At 35.9% G+C, this 19186-nt stretch overlaps 1 protein-coding gene across 1 annotated transcript in view; it reads right to left on the bottom strand.

Moving 5' to 3' along the window:
- LOC123230680 (contactin-4) overlaps positions 1-18125 on the bottom strand; it is a 368929-nt gene extending 350804 nt beyond the window's left edge. Inside the window, exons 1-2 of the mRNA XM_044656823.1 lie at positions 18034-18125; positions 9912-10087 (exon numbers count right to left, since the gene is read on the bottom strand). Of these exons, the coding sequence (XP_044512758.1) occupies positions 9912-10087; positions 18034-18110 (253 nt within the window). The 5' untranslated portion in view covers positions 18111-18125. The remainder of the gene's footprint in view (positions 1-9911; positions 10088-18033) is intronic.
- Between the last annotated feature and the right edge of the window lie 1061 nt (positions 18126-19186).

The raw sequence follows: 19186 nt of genomic DNA, 5'->3' as shown, positions 1-19186 counted from the left end.
ACTCCACTGAGCTACCCAGCTGCCCCAATCCAACTCATTTTAAAGATGAGGAAATTGAGGCAAACAGGGTGAAGTGACTTGCCCAGGGTCACACAGTTTGTAAATGTCTCAGGCTGGATTCAAATTCAGGAAGATAAGCATTCCTGATTTCAGGCTCTGTATTCTATCTACTATACCACCTAGCTGCCCTCCTCATTGGTAAAATAAGAGTAATAAAAGTACCTCTCCTTATTGGTTGTTGTAGAAATTAAATGAGATGATATAAATTAAAAAATATATTTATTAAGTGTGTGTTATTCTGTGCTAAGACTACTTGTAAATATTTCCTTATTGGAGCTTGACAATCACTCTGATAAGTAGTTGCTATTATTATTAACCTCACTTTATAGATGAAGAAAAAGAGGCAGAGATTGTGATTTGACCAGAATCACAAAGGTAGTATTAGAGGTAATATATGAATTCAGTTCCTCCTGACTCCTTTTCTAGATTTTTATCCATTGTGTCAATTAGCTGCCCTATTAAAGTACATAAATCATTTTCCTATCCTTATTGGCCTATTCAAATTATATTAGCTATTATAATTTTATCCATATACATATATAACCTTATTTCCTTGCCAATATCCATACTTCCTTCTATAAGAATTGGGTTTCTCTTCTACTCTAATATGTCAAACGGTTTCAGTTCATACTTTTTTTAAAATCTCTTTTCAACTTATATATCTCTTTGAGTCAAGATAGAAAGCATTATGATGAGTATGGCTAGGAAGATCAGTAATAATAATCCAACCATAGATAAAAGTATAATAAGTTCATCAGTGAACTCACTACAGAGGGTTCCATCCTTAGTGGTGGCAGATTTTAGTTCTGGAGTTGAGAATTTCAAGCCAAATAATCTTGGAGGAGAAGAACATTTTATAACTTTCTCTCCTCTTTCTTATCTCACCTCCCACCCATTTAGCATATTCACAGAGAAAGGACTAGTAGGATGGAGAAAAGAGAACAGAAAGAGAAAGAAGCCAAAGACAAATATGAACAAATAGAATCTCAGATAATTCAAGGCATATGGAACTTGAACCATAAAAGAATGCTAGTTATATATTCAAGATAAAATATCCAATAACCAGGAATCGTGAGTGTATTCTTAGACTATGTATTTTCTCTACACATGTGCCTTGCCTCCATCATTGTCTAAGTTGGCTTCAGCCAATAATCAGTGGGGACCAAACCATATGGGGGACTGTGATTAGTACTACTAGAAATCCTAGACACACTGCAAATATCCTGTGTCCCTGAGTGGGGAATTGGTCAATCACTTTCTGGATATTCAAATTCTCAGTAATAGTAAGAGTTAGGGAAAGACCTATAGGAAGGGTGCTACATTTGGGGGAAAGTATTGTTTTTTTAGCCAAATTATAGAAATACTTTCAGAGGCATCATGGGATAGGAGATGGAGAGTTGGCCTTGGAGCCAAGAGGACTTGATCTTTCAAGATTCCAGTGAGTTTCTGGGATTATATAACAAATTCCAGTCAATTCCTTTGCCTCTGGTGTTAAGTATAGTCAAATAGATATTACCCACTGAGTTTGGTGAATGAAGTAGCATGGGTGGAAGATAGCATTTATGAATGAGGACGTGGTTTGTGCAGTGAGAGAAATGTCAATGGAGTATGTAGTGTGAGGGCAAATTCAGGAGGACCGAGATGGTATGGAGTTTAGAAAGAGTGACTGAATAGAGGAGTTTTGTGAATGGCATGAGGAAGAGAAACAATCAGGATATATCTTGATTTCTCCCAAGGAGGTATTTATCAATACACGTGTGCATCTTCCACAGGAAGATGCTTTCAAAAGTTTCAAGCAACAATTCAATGTCCCGCAAATCTGTCAGCTTGATCTGGGAACTCATTTAGGATTATAAAATCATAGACCCAAAGCTAAGAGGAACCTCAGAGGCCATTTAGTGTGAACTTTTCATTAAAGCTAAAGGAACTGAGGTCTAGGTAGTCAAGTGCCTTGGCCAAGGTCACACAGCATGAATTTTGAACTAAGGTATTAAAGACAACCTGCTTAGAATTATTTTCATTTCATCGACTCAATAGTGACAACTCATATTGTAGCTATTTTAAAGGAATGGAATGTTTAGTAAATAAATTTTCTATATGCAAGGGAGTAGATTCTCCCCACCCCCTTTGCATATCAGGAGTAGTCATAGATGTCTCTGAATATAACCACAAGTTTTCAAAGAAGTGGTAAACTGAATACAGAAAGCCCCCTCATCCTTCTATGAGGCATAGACAGCTCTGATTGAATCAAGAAAGGAATAATGCATTTGACCAAGCAAACATATTATCTCTGCCTTTGAGTGCTTTACATAGTTAAGCCCTGAATGAATTTCATAGTTAAAGAGTTCCAAGGAATGCAGGCTAGGATCTTTTTGTGGTAAAATTTTTGCTGGGGCTTTTAGAAAGAGAAGGAAGAAAATTTCCTGTCCTCCTCTTCTCCACATGTGGTAGTTTTGAAGGTGAAATACTGATCTAGTAGGAGATATTGCAACCAGATGAGGAAGTAGACAACAATACTCAAGAGACAAGGCTTTAGAAAGATAGTCACTTGAAGACAGATGGTTTTAAGGTTTTAAGGTTTTAAGGAAAGGGATCCTAGCAACAGAGAAGAGAGTCACCTGTGGAGGAGAAGACCCTGGGAACCTAGATAAATAATCTGTCCAGCAAAGATGTCTTAGCTAACTGGAGCTGAGTAAGAAGTATATATATATATATAAAAAGAAGCAACTTTCAAACCCTGTATTACCACTAGTTGCAAGTTGTATTTGCTTCATAGGAATCTTACATGTGTGTTTCACTATAATAATACTCTAAATTTGAGTCCATTTTCCTCATGGTTAGTTTGTGTATTAGTTTTATTGTCAATACATTTTTTTTAATTACAACTGTTTGTTTTCTCTTCCTCCTACCTGCCATCCACCTAAATTTAGAAGGAAAAAAAACAATAACCGTATGACAGTCAAAGAGCAGAAGTATGAGAACAATTTCTATAATAATAACAACACTGTAACAATGAACATTGAAAGACTTAAGAACTTTGACCCACACTGTGTCTGTGAGAATTATGGAAGGAATGTTTAATAGCTACTATTCTTACTTTGACATCTTAATAAAATACCTTTGCTAAAAGCTAATTGTATCTACTGTCTGATTTAATGAAAAGCACACCAGTGGGGACTTCTGAAGAAGAATATTAGCTGTGCAGCTGGTCTATATTACCCATAAAATCTGAGCATAATACTCCTTACAAACTTTGAGTTCATGTTGGGGAATCATTCTACAGAGGGGGGTGATAATCTATATCTTTGTCTATATAGATGGATAGATAGATATAGACATGTAAAACAAATCCATTTTTAATTACTTTATTTTCTTTATTTGAAAAATACTGCTTAAAATTTATTGATTTTCATTTTTCATTTTTAAATTAAATTTATTAAATGTATTTATTAACAACTCCCCTGTTTCTTTAAACAAAGGAATTTGACACATACACCTCTAATATGGAACAGTGCATATCAATGCTGTTATATGTATTTTTGTTTTTAAGATAGTTCCTTTAATGCTAGTGTGTAAACTGCTAACTTGAACTGTTGCTCATCTTGCTATTATTACATCCGGTTTCCTTTAGCCCTTGTAATTTTCTACTTTAAACTGTTATGGGCTGGGAAAGTAGATTATTACCAAATTTAGAAAGAATTGTTTTAAATAAGAGTAAATAAGACTGAGCCTAATAATTCTAATAGCTAGCATTTATGCAGTTCTTTAAGAAGAACACTTCACAAATATTATTTCATTTTATCCTCACAACAACCTTGAGAAGCAAGTGCTGTTTTGATGCTAAATTTATAGATACAGAAAATTAAGATAGAGATTAAGTGACTTGCCCAGAATGTCACATGGCTAAAAACTGAATTATTTTGGTCAAGTCCCTTAAGCACTTTATCCATCACCTCTCAATGGTAGGATGAGAAGGTTGTACTCATTGGCCTCTAAAATACTTTCCAGATCTAAATCTATGATCTTATGAACCTTTGTTATCATTTTTTCAAGTGATCCACCAACCTTTATTAAATTGCTATTTTGATAAGACATGATACATTCAGTGAGCAAGGGCTTTTTTTTTTCAGGTTCTAAAAAAATAAATATTTTTTTGTTCTAGAGAAAATTACCTATTCTTAATAAGCCCATTTATAAATGTATATTTGGAAATCTTTACAAATGTAGACTCGCTGAGGCATTGTAGAGAGAGTATCAGCCTTAGAGACAGAAAGACCTGGGTTCAAGTCTTACTCCTGATACATACTAGCTATGTGCCACTAAGTAAGACACATTACCTATTGGGGCTTGGAGGCAAATCTTTAAGACTTAAATTTACAAAAGAAATGCTGATTTGCATTATTCAAAGTTCTAAACCTGGGGTCCTGGAGAGCAGTGGAAATAAAAGCCTAAAACATGCAAAAAATATTTTACAAATGCTAATCTTCTGGGCTTAAATAGAAGGTTAGAAATAGTTCAGTATGTTTAACATCAGCTAAAGCCAGATGATAGTTGTACAGTCATGGTTCCAGCCTTTATTACAGCTTCATTATTTACTATATGGCTGACAAATAGGAGGTCCTTAATAGTCCTAGTTGTCTGTCTATCTCCTTTCTTTGCATTCCAGAGAGACTTTCAGTCTTCTGTTAATTAAGCACATTGTTGTCTTTGATGGGACCTTTGGTATCTTGAACAAGTTACTCTTTAGGCCCCAGTTCCCTAATCATTAAAACTAAGAGGTTGAACTAGATGGCTTCTGAGGTTCCATTTTGCTCTAAATCTATGATACTATGGTCTCTCAGTTATTAAGACCTCTTTAAACCAAAGACACAGACTTGGCAGCTCACTGAAAATGAAGCTAGAAGGAGAAATGATTCAAAGATGAGCTCAATTTTTAGCACTAAATTAGTTTGGAAGATGGTAATACCATCAGGAAACAAGAATGTGTGTCTGATAAGATTTAGGGAGGGAGGCATGATAAAATCTCTTGGATATATTGAATTTAGGATGCTAATAGGACATCCATCCAGAAAGAGAGACAAGTTCAGGAGAGAACTTAGCTGACAAAGGAGAGTGAGAACAGCAGTAAGAAAGATAGGAAAAAAAAACCTGAGGAAAAAGAATTAACATGGATATTAAGGGAGAAGAAACCATACAAGAGAAGGTGGTGGTCAACAAAAGCCATAGTCAATGGTTGCAGAAAAAAAGGTGGACTGAGAAAGTCATTGGATTTGGCAATTAAGAGATCACTGGTAGCTTTCAAGAGAACAGTAGAGTACTGGGATCCTAAATCAATGTACAAGGGTTCAAAGAGTAATGAGGAAACAGGTGATAGCCAGTGTAAGTGCTTCCTAGAAAATTAACTATGAAAAGAATGAGCTTAAAGGTAGAATAGCATAAGAGAAGCAAGATCTAGATATGAGAGAAATTGAGTCACTACAGTAACTAGTAGGACAGTCACTTTTAGGATCAGAATTCTGAAAGGAACTTCAGAGTCAACAGAATCAAACAGTCTTATTTTACAAGTGAGGAAATTGAGGCAGAGGGAACTCAAGTGACTTTCCCAATATGGATATATGGGTAGTAAGCATTAGAGAAGGGATCTAAACTCAGACATTTGACTTAAGATCTCTTACCGCTCTACTATTATTCTTCATCGATAGAGACAGCTAGTCATTTTACCAAAATGTTTTCTTTCTTTGGAATTCACTTTTAGAGTGATCATCATTCACTCAGTTGCCTGCATTTGGAACCTCAGTGTTTTTTCCAGACTTTTCTTTTTCCCTTACCAATTTCTGTCAATTGCAATATCTCTTGTCTTTTCTCTTTTCCAATGTCACCATTCTAAATATGGACAGCATTCTCTCCTGCCTCAGCTAATGGAATAAACTCTGAACAGCTTCACATAGCTCTACTTTCCTGCTTAACTTTCCTTCCCCCACAACCATATTCAAATTGGCGGCAGAACTATCTTCAATATTTTGATAAAGATCCTTCAAGGGCTCTCTATTATCTACTGAGCCAAGTCCAGACTCCTTGGCTTGGCATTCAAGACTTCCAACTCTTTGGCTTCACCCTCCTTCTCTGATCATATCCTTTCCTCCTGATGATATAACCAAATTTAACTATTTATTATTCTATATAAACAATATAATTTCACACTTCTACTTTGCTTATTCTATTCTCTGTGCCTGGGATGGCCCATTTTCTTCTCCCTTTATCCTCTATGTTGATTTTTTTTCCCCCAGTCTCTTAATGCCCAAGTCAAGTGACATTTTCTTTAAGAAACCTTTCCTTAAACTTCCAATCAATAATGACTCTTGGACTTCACAGAGGCCTTTGTTTGCTCTAAAATCTTTCTCATTTTTTATTTTGTGTTATAGTTATTTGAGTATATGTCACGTTTCTCTATTTCACTGTATACTCCATAAGGGCAGGGACCAAATGTTCTTTAAACACTGCACCTCACACAGGACCTAGTGAGACCTTCCCTGCACACAGCAGGCACTTAAATGTTTGTTGAACTACAATGAGCAACAGTACTGAACGAGTGTTGGCCAATCAATCAATGTCAGCTGGAATATCCTGCAGGGTTCTTTACTTGGTTCTATCTTGCTAAACATTTTTATTGGTGCCTTGGATGAAGAATTTCAAGTCATAACTATCAAATTTGCAGGTGACATAATGCTGGGAGTCAGAGCAAAAATACTGCATGGCCTGGAATAAGAGGAAAGTAATGATGAACCATGGTTCATGAGCCATAAACCATGATGAAATTTAGTAGAATAAATGCAAACTGAATTTAGGTAAAGTGAAAAATCATTCATACAAATCCAGGATGGAAGAGATACCTGCACCCACATCATGTAAATCTATAGCATCAATCTGTATTTGTTGATATATAAGCTAAAAATAAACCAACAATGTTAATGCTAAGAAAGGTTATACCATTTTAGATTGCATCAATAGAATTGTAAAGTCCAGCCAGAGGCAGCATGGCATAATGAAGAGAGTTAAAGGACTCGAAGACAAGAAGCCATGTGTTCAAATTTTCCTTTTTACATTTACTAGCTCTGTGACTGAGGATAAATTATTTAACTTTTTTGAGTCTCAGGCAACTCTCTAAAACTATAAGTTATATGTCTTGACAATAAAGTGTAAAGCTATAAATGGGTTATGAGCCATATCTTTGGAGGATGTTCCCACATTGATGCTATCCTGGGATTGACATATTGACTTGAAAGTCCAATTCATGCTGCCAAGATAGCATATTGCCATAGAAAGATAGCTAAATTTTAAATCTAAAGGACTTGACATTGGGAAAGAACTGACTTCAGTTCAAGGAATAGGAAAAAAATTGGGGAATTTGGATTTATATCAGCCGTACTTGGGAGTTCATAAAATTCCAAGTGGTTTTATTAGGGAAGTGAGCAGAACCAGGAGAACACTGTACACAGCAGGAACAATATTCTACAATGATCAACTGTTAATCATCTGTTATTAGAAATGCAAGAATCCAGGAAAATTCTAAAAGATTCATGATGAAAAATTCTGTCCACCAGCATAAAAAGAACTGATGGAGCCTTCATGCAGATCAAATATACTGTTTTTCATTTTATTTCCTTCATGTGTTTTTTCTTGAATGTAGGATGTGTCTTCTTTCACAATATGACAAATATGGAAATAAGTATTGCATAAGAGCACATATATAACTTTATCAGATTGTTTGCTGTCTTGGGGAATGGAGAGGGAGAGAAATTGGATTACAATGTCAGAAGACGAATGTTAAAAAATGTTTCTACATGTAAGTGATAAAAAAATACAACAAAATATTACCAAAACTAAGTTGTTAAGAGTCCGAGATCATAGATGCAAGTCTTGACTCTGTCACATACTACTTGTGTAACCTCTTCCAAGTCACTTTATCTCTCTCTTGCTTTGTCTCCTCATCTGTAAAATGAGAGAGCTGGACTATATGAAATCAAAATTCCATTCTAGAGCAAGTGGTATAATAGTCCTACAATACACTGTGCTACTCAAACTACATCCAGGATATTGTATTCTATTCTGGGCATCATGTTTTAAGAGAACTCTGATAATTACCACCTGTGTGATGTTGGGTAAATCATTTAACTTTCCTGGACCTCAGTTTTTCATTTGTCTAATGAGAGGGAGATGACACGGTAACTTCCAATATCCCTTCAAGCTATAAATGTATTGTCCTATTGACCCATGACTGAATTGATCATCAAAAAGCATTTATTGATCACCTTCTAAGTGCCAGGAGTGATAGACGCAGAAAAAAATGGGAGGAAGAGCTTTGATATAATGGTATTAATTCATTCTTTCATTAAGTATTTATTATGGGTATAGAATGAACCTAATACTTAATATATGCTAGATACAAAGACTTAAGTGAGACAGCTTGTACTATCAAAGAGTTTAGGAAATGCGGTTTTGGTGATGAGGAACCTAGAAAGCATGCTAATAGAGGAAGGGTTAAAGGAACTGATGACATATAACTTAGAGAATAGGAGACAGGAGTGGGGGGACTTCTAACATTAGAAGGACTCTCACATGTAAGAGATGTTGGACTCAGTTTTAGTAGCTTCTGGGGCAGGATTAGGATGTATGGGTGAAACTTGCAAGCCATTTTTATTCAATTGAGGGAAGAAATTTCCAATTATTAACATTATCCAGCAAGAGAATAGGCTGAGTGAATAAAAGAAAGTGTAGAAGTAGATATAAGACATTTACCTAGAAGGAGATAATGAAGAATTCCTCTTTTGTGTGGGAGGTAGTATGATGACCTCTAAGATTCCTTATAATTCTAAGCTCCTATGAATCTCTATCTTCACTTTTCGAAATAGCTCTTGGGATTTGTTTTTTATTACTGAATACAGAATTCGGTATTGGAGTTGTATTATATACAGATTAAGAAATAGCTTGATTAATGACTAAATTTTGCCTGTGTAGCTTTCAATCAGTCATATTATCTTCCTATCATTCCCTGCTCCTAAGAATATTTAGAAGCAATATCTTAGCAGACATCCACAAATAATATAACCCTGAAATTCACACATACATAATACTTAGAAAATTCATTTCTCAGCTAATGAAAATGCATCTGAATGGCAATAATAGATTAAAGCATTGGATATTAGTTATATTTGATGTTGTGTTCCCTGGGAGGCTTTCGTTAATGAGAATGTTCTGCAATATTATTGCCACTAGACTTTGCAATTATGATATTTTCGGCATTAGTATACTACTACTACCACAGGAGCCTGAATGTTAAACTAGGAAATTTCTAATCATAGAAAACCCTTTTAAAATGTGGCTGAAACTTCATTTTCCACCAGATATACTGAAATGAAGGCTACCCCTGCCACACCTGCTCGTAGAATCTATTATGAATTTACTATTTCAAAATATAGTTTGTATGTGTATTTGCATCTTTAAAGCCATTAACCACCATCACAGTTTAGTGATTAAAATAGTTATATGCTATTCTCAGTTACCAGGTGGCTTTCCTCACTCCCTAGCTGGATACGAAGTGCATACAAAGCAACACGCCACCAAAATATCTCAACACTCATAAAAATAGAACTTTCTCTTCCCACTCAGATTTAACAAATTATCCTACAAATCATGATATTTTCCAAATAAAATGAGACATCTTAGAAAATAACATTATACAACAAATTAAAAAATGTGTGTCTCCTTTTTAAAGGGATGGTTTTTACTGTTTCTTGGCATAATGGTACAGAAATGCAATACTGTTTTTGCCACGTGGTATAATTGCTACTTACAAGCAAACTGAAGTTTTGCTTCCTTGCTCACAATTGTTCCAAATGAGTTTGTTGCTATGCACTGGTATGTTCCAGCATCTTGGGTTTTATTGGGGTTATTGATCAACAAGCTGCCTTCAACCACACTGTAGCGGAAATCCATACCAATGTCAACATCTGTTCCATTTAACTTCCACCTATGGTAGAAAAATGCCAGTAGATAAATCCTCGTAATATTAATCAATATTTTTGAATTGTCTAAAACATAGAAAATATAAATAGCACAATACTATTTCTGATTTTTTTAAATCCAATTTGAAAATTCAAACTGCCTTACTCAACCGTGGCAAGATCCTAAAACTTCCTGAACAAGCAAGATATTTAAAGGAACTCAATGTCATTTTAAACAATTGTATTTATGACTGGGTAATATGCTAGACATTGTATGATATCTTCAACATCATTTATTATTTCCCAAGGTCTAATATTGCATTTTTCCAAATAATTAAAATACAACATTTTTAGCTGACAGTAAAATATTAAGCAATTAACCAATAATAATACCTCACATTTATACAATCAATCAGTAAGGATTTATTAAACATATACTATATGCCAGGCATTTGAATGCTTTAAGGATTACAAAATATTTTCATTATAGCACTGTGACATATAGTGCACATATTGTAAACATTATTTCCATTTTAAAGATGAAGTAATTAATATTCTAAGGCATTAAGTCTTCCCAGAATACTTGAACTACTCTATCTCTCTCCCCTCCCTCTCCCTCTCCCCCTCCTTCTCTCTCTCTCTCTCTCTCACCCCCCCTCCAACACTCCCCATCTTTGTCTCTTTTCTCTGGCTCTCTCTGACTCTATATGTCTACATGTCCACTACTTTCTTTATTTCTTTAAAACTTTACCTTCCACTTTTTAATCCTTACCAAATATTTGTTCCAAGGCAGAAGAATGGTAAGGACTAGGCAACTGGGGTGAAATAACTTTCCCAGAACCACACAGCTAGGAAGTGTTGAGTCCTGATTGGATCTCCCTCAGTAGCCCAAGCAATTCTTTGTCTCTCCACTCACTATACCACATCCCAGTGGGTCCCCTTGCTTCTATTTTCCTTCATAAAAATGTTATCTTTTATACCTTTTGTAGAGTAAAAGGACTAAAGAATTTTAAGGGAGGATCTAGGTTAGGTTGGGTTAGACAAGATGAAAATCACATGTCCCGTCTAGGTGGGATTTTTATTTTCCCCAACATTTCTAGGCAACCCAACAACAGAGAGAGTGTATTTTAGCACTTACTACTTTCCCATAATTGAGGATGAATGACGTAGGAAGAGGCAATGGTCAAGAGATTGTTAAAATCTAGAGAGTCTAAGGTTGTGTCAAACATATCACTGAAACAGGTGAGCCTTAGATCCAGATCACATAGAGGCAGAATCTAGAATTGTAGTGTTTATAAATAACAGGATATTTGACATCACAGAGATCAAACATACACACCTATATGTATTTCACCTTTTTGTCTGGATATTTGGCATTGTATAAATCTAGTTCAAAGAATATTATGGCAACATTTCATGATGATATCTATTTGCATTATTGTCTGCAATTTAGACGCTGGGGACATTTGAGAAAGGAAGGAACAGTTATTAAGCACCTATGATGTGCACTTTACAAACATTGTCTCATTTGACCCTCCCAACAACAATCCAGGGAGACAGATTCTATAGTGATCCTTATTTTAAACTGGAGGGAACTGAAGCAGGCAGAGATTGTGACTTGCTCAGGGTCATATAGTAAGTATTTGAGGCTGTATTTGAATTCAGATCTTCCTGATGTCAGGCCAGTGATCTATCTTTTCCATCACCTAGATGTATCTATAATGACATATATAAGTATGTGTGTGTGTGTGTGTATATATATATATATATATATATATATATATAATTTTCATATTACTTGAAGTAATAAATCAATTCACCTTTATTCAGAATGCTGGGCACTATGCTAAGCTATAGGAATCTGGGGAACAGGAGATGGGGCTGGACTTGTGATTTCACTGGAATTCAGAAATTTCTGGAAGAGGCAGTTAAAGGCCTCACAAAGATTTCCACTTTATCAAAATAGGTACATCAATACCTTCTCTTGTAGCCTTGGAGTGTTTCTTGGGGGAAGGGGTGCTGGATCGATTTCTTGGAGACTTTAAGTGATCAGCTGGGATTTGAACCCAAGTTATTCTTGGTACCTAGGCTGGTCCTTTATCTACTGTGGCACTCTCCCTCTCAAAATAAAGAAGGATAAAAATATCCTTCCCTCAAGTAGATCACTTTCTAATGTGCTGGATATCTACCAGAAATACATCCTGAGAAGATGGAAAGAATTTTACAATAATTTGAGCACTAGATATTTACATTTTTGGAGATTAATCAGTGAGCATTTATTAATCACCTGCTCTGTGTCAGGCAACATGCTAAGCACTTAGGACTCAAAGAAAGATAAAAGCCAATCCTTACTCTCAAGGAGTTCACATCTAATGGAATGGGGAGCGGGAACTGGTGGGGGGCAGCTCCTTTATGACTATGGTTTTTCACTTGCCAGAGCTTTCCTATTGGACACTGGACACTTTCTTTTCAATCAGCTGAGTATGCCTCCACCATAGCTTTCATTTAAAAAAAAACAGCAGCCCAATTCAGTTTGACAATTCTGAGAACCCATAGAGGAAACTGCAATATAGTGGGAAGTATGATTAGAGTTTGGGATTTAGAAATGGTGTCTCAGCAGAGTCTTTTAGGAAAGCAACTGAGAGAATAATGAGAATGACTGTATTGGGTTGTCTCCAATGGTCACCCTACACAGAATGGGCTGTAGATGGCATTTTTTGATCTGTGTTATTGTCATATATATACATATATATGTATATATATATAAATAGTAAAGAACAATTTTTTACAAATATTTGAAGAAATTATTTAGAAAAAATAAAATGGTTGGTGTACAATTGTGTACAATCTCTAGTACAAAACCTTGTAAGGGCTTTTATGACAATGTAGTTCCTGTTCATTTCAACATGCCCTGCATTCAGTTTCTTATTTGACTGAAAATTAAAAGAAAAAAAAAACCTTGAGAAGTAGCCTACTTTCTTTGCAGTCCACATGGAACTGCATGGGCACTAGTACTTCAGAAACAATGCAGATATGATGGCACAGGTGGAGATGCCCTCCAGCCATGACTTGTTAGCAGAATGCATGGGCAGATTCATCAGTCCCCTGGGGAACCCACACACAGTTGGGGTCAGGCTTCGTTGGATTCCTTTCTTTATGAAGTTCTAGATAAACAGACAGAAATGTTCTTAGCAGAGAGGAGTTGCTGCCAGTTGGTCCCTCTTTCTCTCTCTCTCTCTAAACTATTTCAACTCGACTCCATGAAAAATCCTGGCTGATTTGGGCTTTGTGTTTCCAGGTTCAATTAAGTGCCAATTTCACAGTGGAAAATGGGTCTACCATTGCGCTTAACCTCCAACTAAGGACTTAGAGCCCCCCTGCCTGAAAGTCCCATGTGGAGACTGGGTGAATGATGTCATACGTCCTTAGAGATGCTATTGCTGCCTGGCATGTTGGTGAGTCACATCGCTTCATCTCTTCTGGGCTTGGGTCAGTCCTTTCAAAATCAAGGGAATGGGAACAATGGGAAGGGGAAGTTCAATGGATAGCAGAGCACAATGTGGAGGGGTCAGCTGGGGTGCTGGTGGAGGAAACTTGACTGAAGAGTCCTGCCGAGTAGATAACCTTAGGATCTGTCCTAGGAATGCCTTCTCTCTCTCTCAAAGTCAGCCAGAAGATTGAAATACTGCAGGAAGAAAGACACTGGTACAGTAGGAGATGCTTTCTCCATTCTCTTTCCATGATCTTTGCCTTCTCTAGAAGGATTTTTTTTAAAGCTCATCCAGACACCAACCTGCTTTGTACAAAAAAAGTATGAGAAAATAGGCAGTGGAGTAATGAACAAAATGCACCAGGTTCCCCTCTTCACCTTCCTGGGTGCATTTCATCAAAAGTTTTCTTGCTTGGCTTTCTTCCTGGAATGCCTTAAAGGAATAATAGCTTTTACATTTTACTCTTCCTGTTAAGTAAAAAGGCAAAGTCTCAATATTGAACAGCGCTAAGTTATCACAGCAATGTTAATTAAAAAGGCACCATTGGGGCAAAAAGGAGTGTGACATCTTCTAAAAGATTATAGCTCCCTCAGCCCCAACTTTACATTTTGTTTTCTTTTACTTTTAAAGCATGTAAAGGCAAAGATGATTCAGAGATTTAGAAATGAGTTTGTTCCGTGGGCCATGTACAAATCTATAAAGAGTCTGTGCTCTTGTCAGTGTCTAGAACTTCCTTCAACCCAGCAAGATTGCACAAGTCTGTCTTAATAGTCTTCATCAGAGAGTGGCCTAAGTCACTTAGAAAAAGTAAATGACTTTATAGCATCTTAGGATCCCAGGTCTAGGGAGGGAAGGGACCACAAAGATCATCTATTCTAATCCTCTCATTTTACAGATTAGGCTACTGAGGCCCAAGGAGCTTAAGTGCCAGGGCTACAAAGCCAAATGAGGAAAATGTATCCTGTGTAGATATAGTTTTAAGTAAAATGATAAGGAAACTAATGGAGGACATTTTAGGAGGATATGGGGATACGTATTGGTATTTGACTGAGAATGAGGGGTATTTGTTATTTTAGCTGATCTGAGTTTTCTCTAGTGGAATAATTAATCCATCAACGAATTTATTAACTTGACAAACACTGGTAATAGAAAAGAAGGCAGAAAAGTGAAAATGAAAATAAAAATGCCTTCAGGGAGCTTAGGTTCTATTGGATACAAACTACATGGATATATATAATATATATTTCACATATATTATATATCATATATATATATATATACACACATACATACAGTAACACACATACAAATCAATTTTGAGAAATGGAGCCTTAATAACTTTGGGGATCAGNAGATCATCTATTCTAATCCTCTCATTTTACAGATTAGGCTACTGAGGCCCAAGGAGCTTAAGTGCCAGGGCTACAAAGCCAAATGAGGAAAATGTATCCTGTGTAGATACAGTTTTAAGTAAAATGATAAGGAAACTAATGGAGGGCATTTTAGGAGGATATGGGGATACGTATTGGTATTTGACTGAGAATGAGGGATATTTGTTATTTTAGCTGATCTGAGTTTTCTCTAGTGGAATAATTAATCCATCAACGAATTTATTAACTTGACAAACACTGGTAATAGAAAAGAAGGCAGAAAAGTGAAAATGAAAATAAAAATGCCTTCAGGGAGCTTAGGTTCTATTGGATACAAACTACATGGATATATATAATATATATTTCACATATATTATATATCATATATATATATACACACATACATACAGTAACACACATACAAAGTAATTTTGAGAAATGGAGCCTTAATAACTTTGGGGATCAGGAAAGGCCTTGTGTAGGTGGTATTTGAATTGAACTTTGAAGAGAGTGAAGGATTCTGTGAGACAGAAGTGAGGATGTTCCAGGTATGAGTGACAGCCTGGAAAAGGAGATGCTTTAAAGAAGAAAGCAAGTAGGCTGACTTAGCTGGGACACCTAGAGAAGCTGCCCTTTACACTGTGAAGGGCTCTCCAAGCTAGAGGAGACAGTATTTTTGCCCAAAGACAATAGGGAGCTACTGGGGCTCTTAGAACAAGGGCTTGACATGTCTCCATCTCAATGGGAGAGAATATCAGACAAGTATCATAGAGATTTGGTCTCAGAAAACCTTTGTTTTTTACATTATAGATTTGCCTGTCCCCAAGCAACAAGGGGGTAACCAACATAGCCACAGCACACTGATGTTAGGAGACAATTAGACATAATACACTACTTTTTTTGGCCACTTTCTTATAGCTAAATCACTGAAGGATATTCATAGAAACCTATATGGATCAAGGAATTAACTAGACAATGCTTTGAAAGTCAATTGTATTTTTCATACACACAATAGGTAAACAGGAATCAGAATGATGTTTCATAAGTAAGCACACATACACATTTATGAATACACACACACACACACACACACACACACACACACACGCACGCACAGTCTCCCTCTATATCTATTTATTTAACTTGGATAGCGCTTTGGTCCTTTCAGATTGAACCTCATTCTTGCTCATGACCAGGCTCTCTCTCTTTTCAATTATCCATGTCTTTGATGAGATATGTTATAAGGTCTTACCAGCACAATATTTTAATTGGAAATTTTATTCGACCTATACAAATCCACCACTTTTCTCACACCACTTCAATTCTTCAGATTGCTGTTCCATGACTCCCAGATATATAAATTCACCAAAAAAATACAAGTTTTTAACATAGAACTTTCTTTCAAAGAGAAGCTTGTGATCATTGAAAATATTGTATGATTTCCCCAAGACAATCTCAATTCCCTTCCACCTAGAAGCAAGATGGTGCTATATTTGGAGATGATACAACATCTAGATTTGAATCCTGGCTCTGATCCTCTTTGAGTCTGTGTCTTCACCTATGAAATGAGGCAACTGGACCATATTAGTTCTCAGGCCCTTTCCAGCACTAAATCTGTGATGATGATCCTTTTCAATTCTGGAACTAGTTAATTTGTCTATCTATGAAATCTGTCGATGAATCTACTCTCCCCTCACCTCCTCTTTCCTCCACTCTCCTCTCCTCTCCTCTCCTCTCATTCCCTCCTCTTCTTTTGACCCTTCATTTGTTCTCTCTCCTCTTTTTCTCTCCTCTCCCCAACCTACACAATCTCCAAGTTGGCCATCCATCTGCTTAGAATAGTCTGAACAATAGTCATTTTTCAACCACTTGATCTTTCCTACATCGTTTAAGTGATTACACATATCATTTAGAGGCTTTCTTTAGTATTATTATTCAATACTTTATGCAATCATCAAAATTCCATATACAAACAAGAATTACTTCAACAGATCTGACCTTGGTCAAGACTTAAGGAGGAAGTCTTCTAAGCCTAGTCTCTAAAGCCAATTGGGTAACTCTGGGTCAATCACACATAGCAATATATCTCCCACTTCTTTGTTGTTGATTGCTATCCCCCATGCCTGGAATATTCTACCTCCTCAAGTCTACTTCTTAAAAAAATCTCTTTCATTCTTTAAGACTCAATTCAAATGCTACTTTCCTCAATGGACCTTTCTTGATTCTCACCAACTGACAGAGCCCTCCCACCTACACTTCTCTTATTCTTATTCTGGATGTATCTTGCATGTCAGGATGACATAGTTGTCTCCCTAAATGGAATGTTAGCTCCTTTTGGGGATTTCTTTTTGTTGTTTGGATCCTCAGGATCTAGCCAAGTATATAGCACAAAGTATGCTTAATAAATGCTTACTGATTGTTCTGTGTTTGACTGACTCTGAGTTCCCCTTAGTAACTCTCCAGGTTTCCAAGTCCAAGAATTTCCCTTTTGCCTTAAAAGAAGTCATTTCTTTTTACTTCGAACTCCCTATAGTGATGAAATGAGAGATGTTCATCCATACAGAGAGCCAAATATGTACACAGGTACTGATTGTCCCCAAAATATTAGTGCATTTCAAGTTTTAGTAGTTTTTAAAATGCACTAAAATTTTGAAACACTTCATATAAGCATGGGTATATCCATATATGCATCCATTATCTGTAACTACATCTCTGTGTATATATACACAAATGTATAGCTTTATATACACATGATTTTAGCATGTATACTCATATGCATTCATCATGTGTATATACATATTATTTTAGTATGCATGTGTGTAAATATATATTTATACCCATGATTTTTGCATGTGTGCATGTATAGATTTATACCCATGATTTTGTATCTATAATCATGCTTGTATTCATCACGTGTTTAATCAGATGTATATTTTTATCATGTGTATAACATACAATATTGTTGATCATTTCCAGGAGTACTTGTTTATGTCCATGTGAATATATATGACATAAACATATGTTTAATATTTTTACACATTTTAAGTGGTCAATAAATATTTTACTGGTTAATCAGAGAAACTGTTAACCTTTGCTTTAAACTCAACAAACCTGATAAGTGGTTTGGGATTCCCCTTAACTTCACAATTTAATTTCACTTTCTTCTCTTCTGAGTCCAATGGGAACATCACATGGCTTGGTTCTCGGATGAAAATTGGTCCGTGCAGTGTATTGTCATCTGAAATTAGAGGAGAAAATACCAAAGAGTGAAGCCCCTATTTAAATTTAAATGAAACAGGGAAATAAGCATCAAAATCACACTGCCTATCTTAGCTACTTGCTAAGAAGCTATTTGTTGAGGAATCACCTAGGTGAGACTGGGAGACAATCATGGAAAGGGAAAATGGAAGTTAAATCAATATTTGTATAATGCCTACTATGTGCCAGTGCTAAGCAATATACAATTATTATCTCAGTTGATCCTTACAACAACCCTGAGAGGCAGGTGCTATTATTATCTTCATTTTATAGTTACAGAAAATGAGAGCTGTGGATAACTCTATTTCTTCCTGAAAACGTATTTCACCTTTGGCCATTAAGCATAACATTGTTCACTTCTTTCATCTCATCTCTTTGTACTGCTCTGTTAAAGAAATACTCAAGAGGAAAAGGACCCTGTGTCCATAGCTCAAATTCAAATTATTCTCCAGCAAGTTTTTTTTTCATTATTCACAGAAGAGAGATTTTTTCCCCCTAGTGCTATCTCTACCTTGAAAGGAGTTATATAGCTTCTTTATTTACTGATGTTCCTTCACTTGACTTTCATGCAGATATGCTCAAGTCATTCCAAGTAATTCTCTCTCTCAAACTCCTTCCAAATTTCCTTTCTTCAATTCCATCTCTCCATATGGGAACTCTGGAATTGTGTGAAGGATCACTTGAAGGTGTAATATGATTATATATGGTTTCACAGGTTGTGGCCCAAAATATATAGCTAAATGGGAGGGTAGGATTTATATTTATATTTCTTTCCAATGTAGTTATCCCACAATTGAATGAATTAAAAATAATTTCTGAATATTTTATAATAGGTCTTTTCCTTTCAGAATAAATTGCAACCTCCATTAAAATTACACCTGGATACCTTATTGTGTCAGGGGGTATTTAAGGAAACATATACTTAGAAAGTGAAAATTTAGGGGATTGTGTGGTATAGAGAGTTTGGAGTCAGTGAGCCCTAGTTCAAAAACAAGGAAAAAAAACC

Source organism: Gracilinanus agilis, chromosome 1, assembly GCF_016433145.1.
Source record: "Gracilinanus agilis isolate LMUSP501 chromosome 1, AgileGrace, whole genome shotgun sequence".
NCBI lineage: Eukaryota > Metazoa > Chordata > Mammalia > Didelphimorphia > Didelphidae > Gracilinanus > Gracilinanus agilis.
This window is presented reverse-complemented; position numbering and strand designations above follow the sequence as displayed.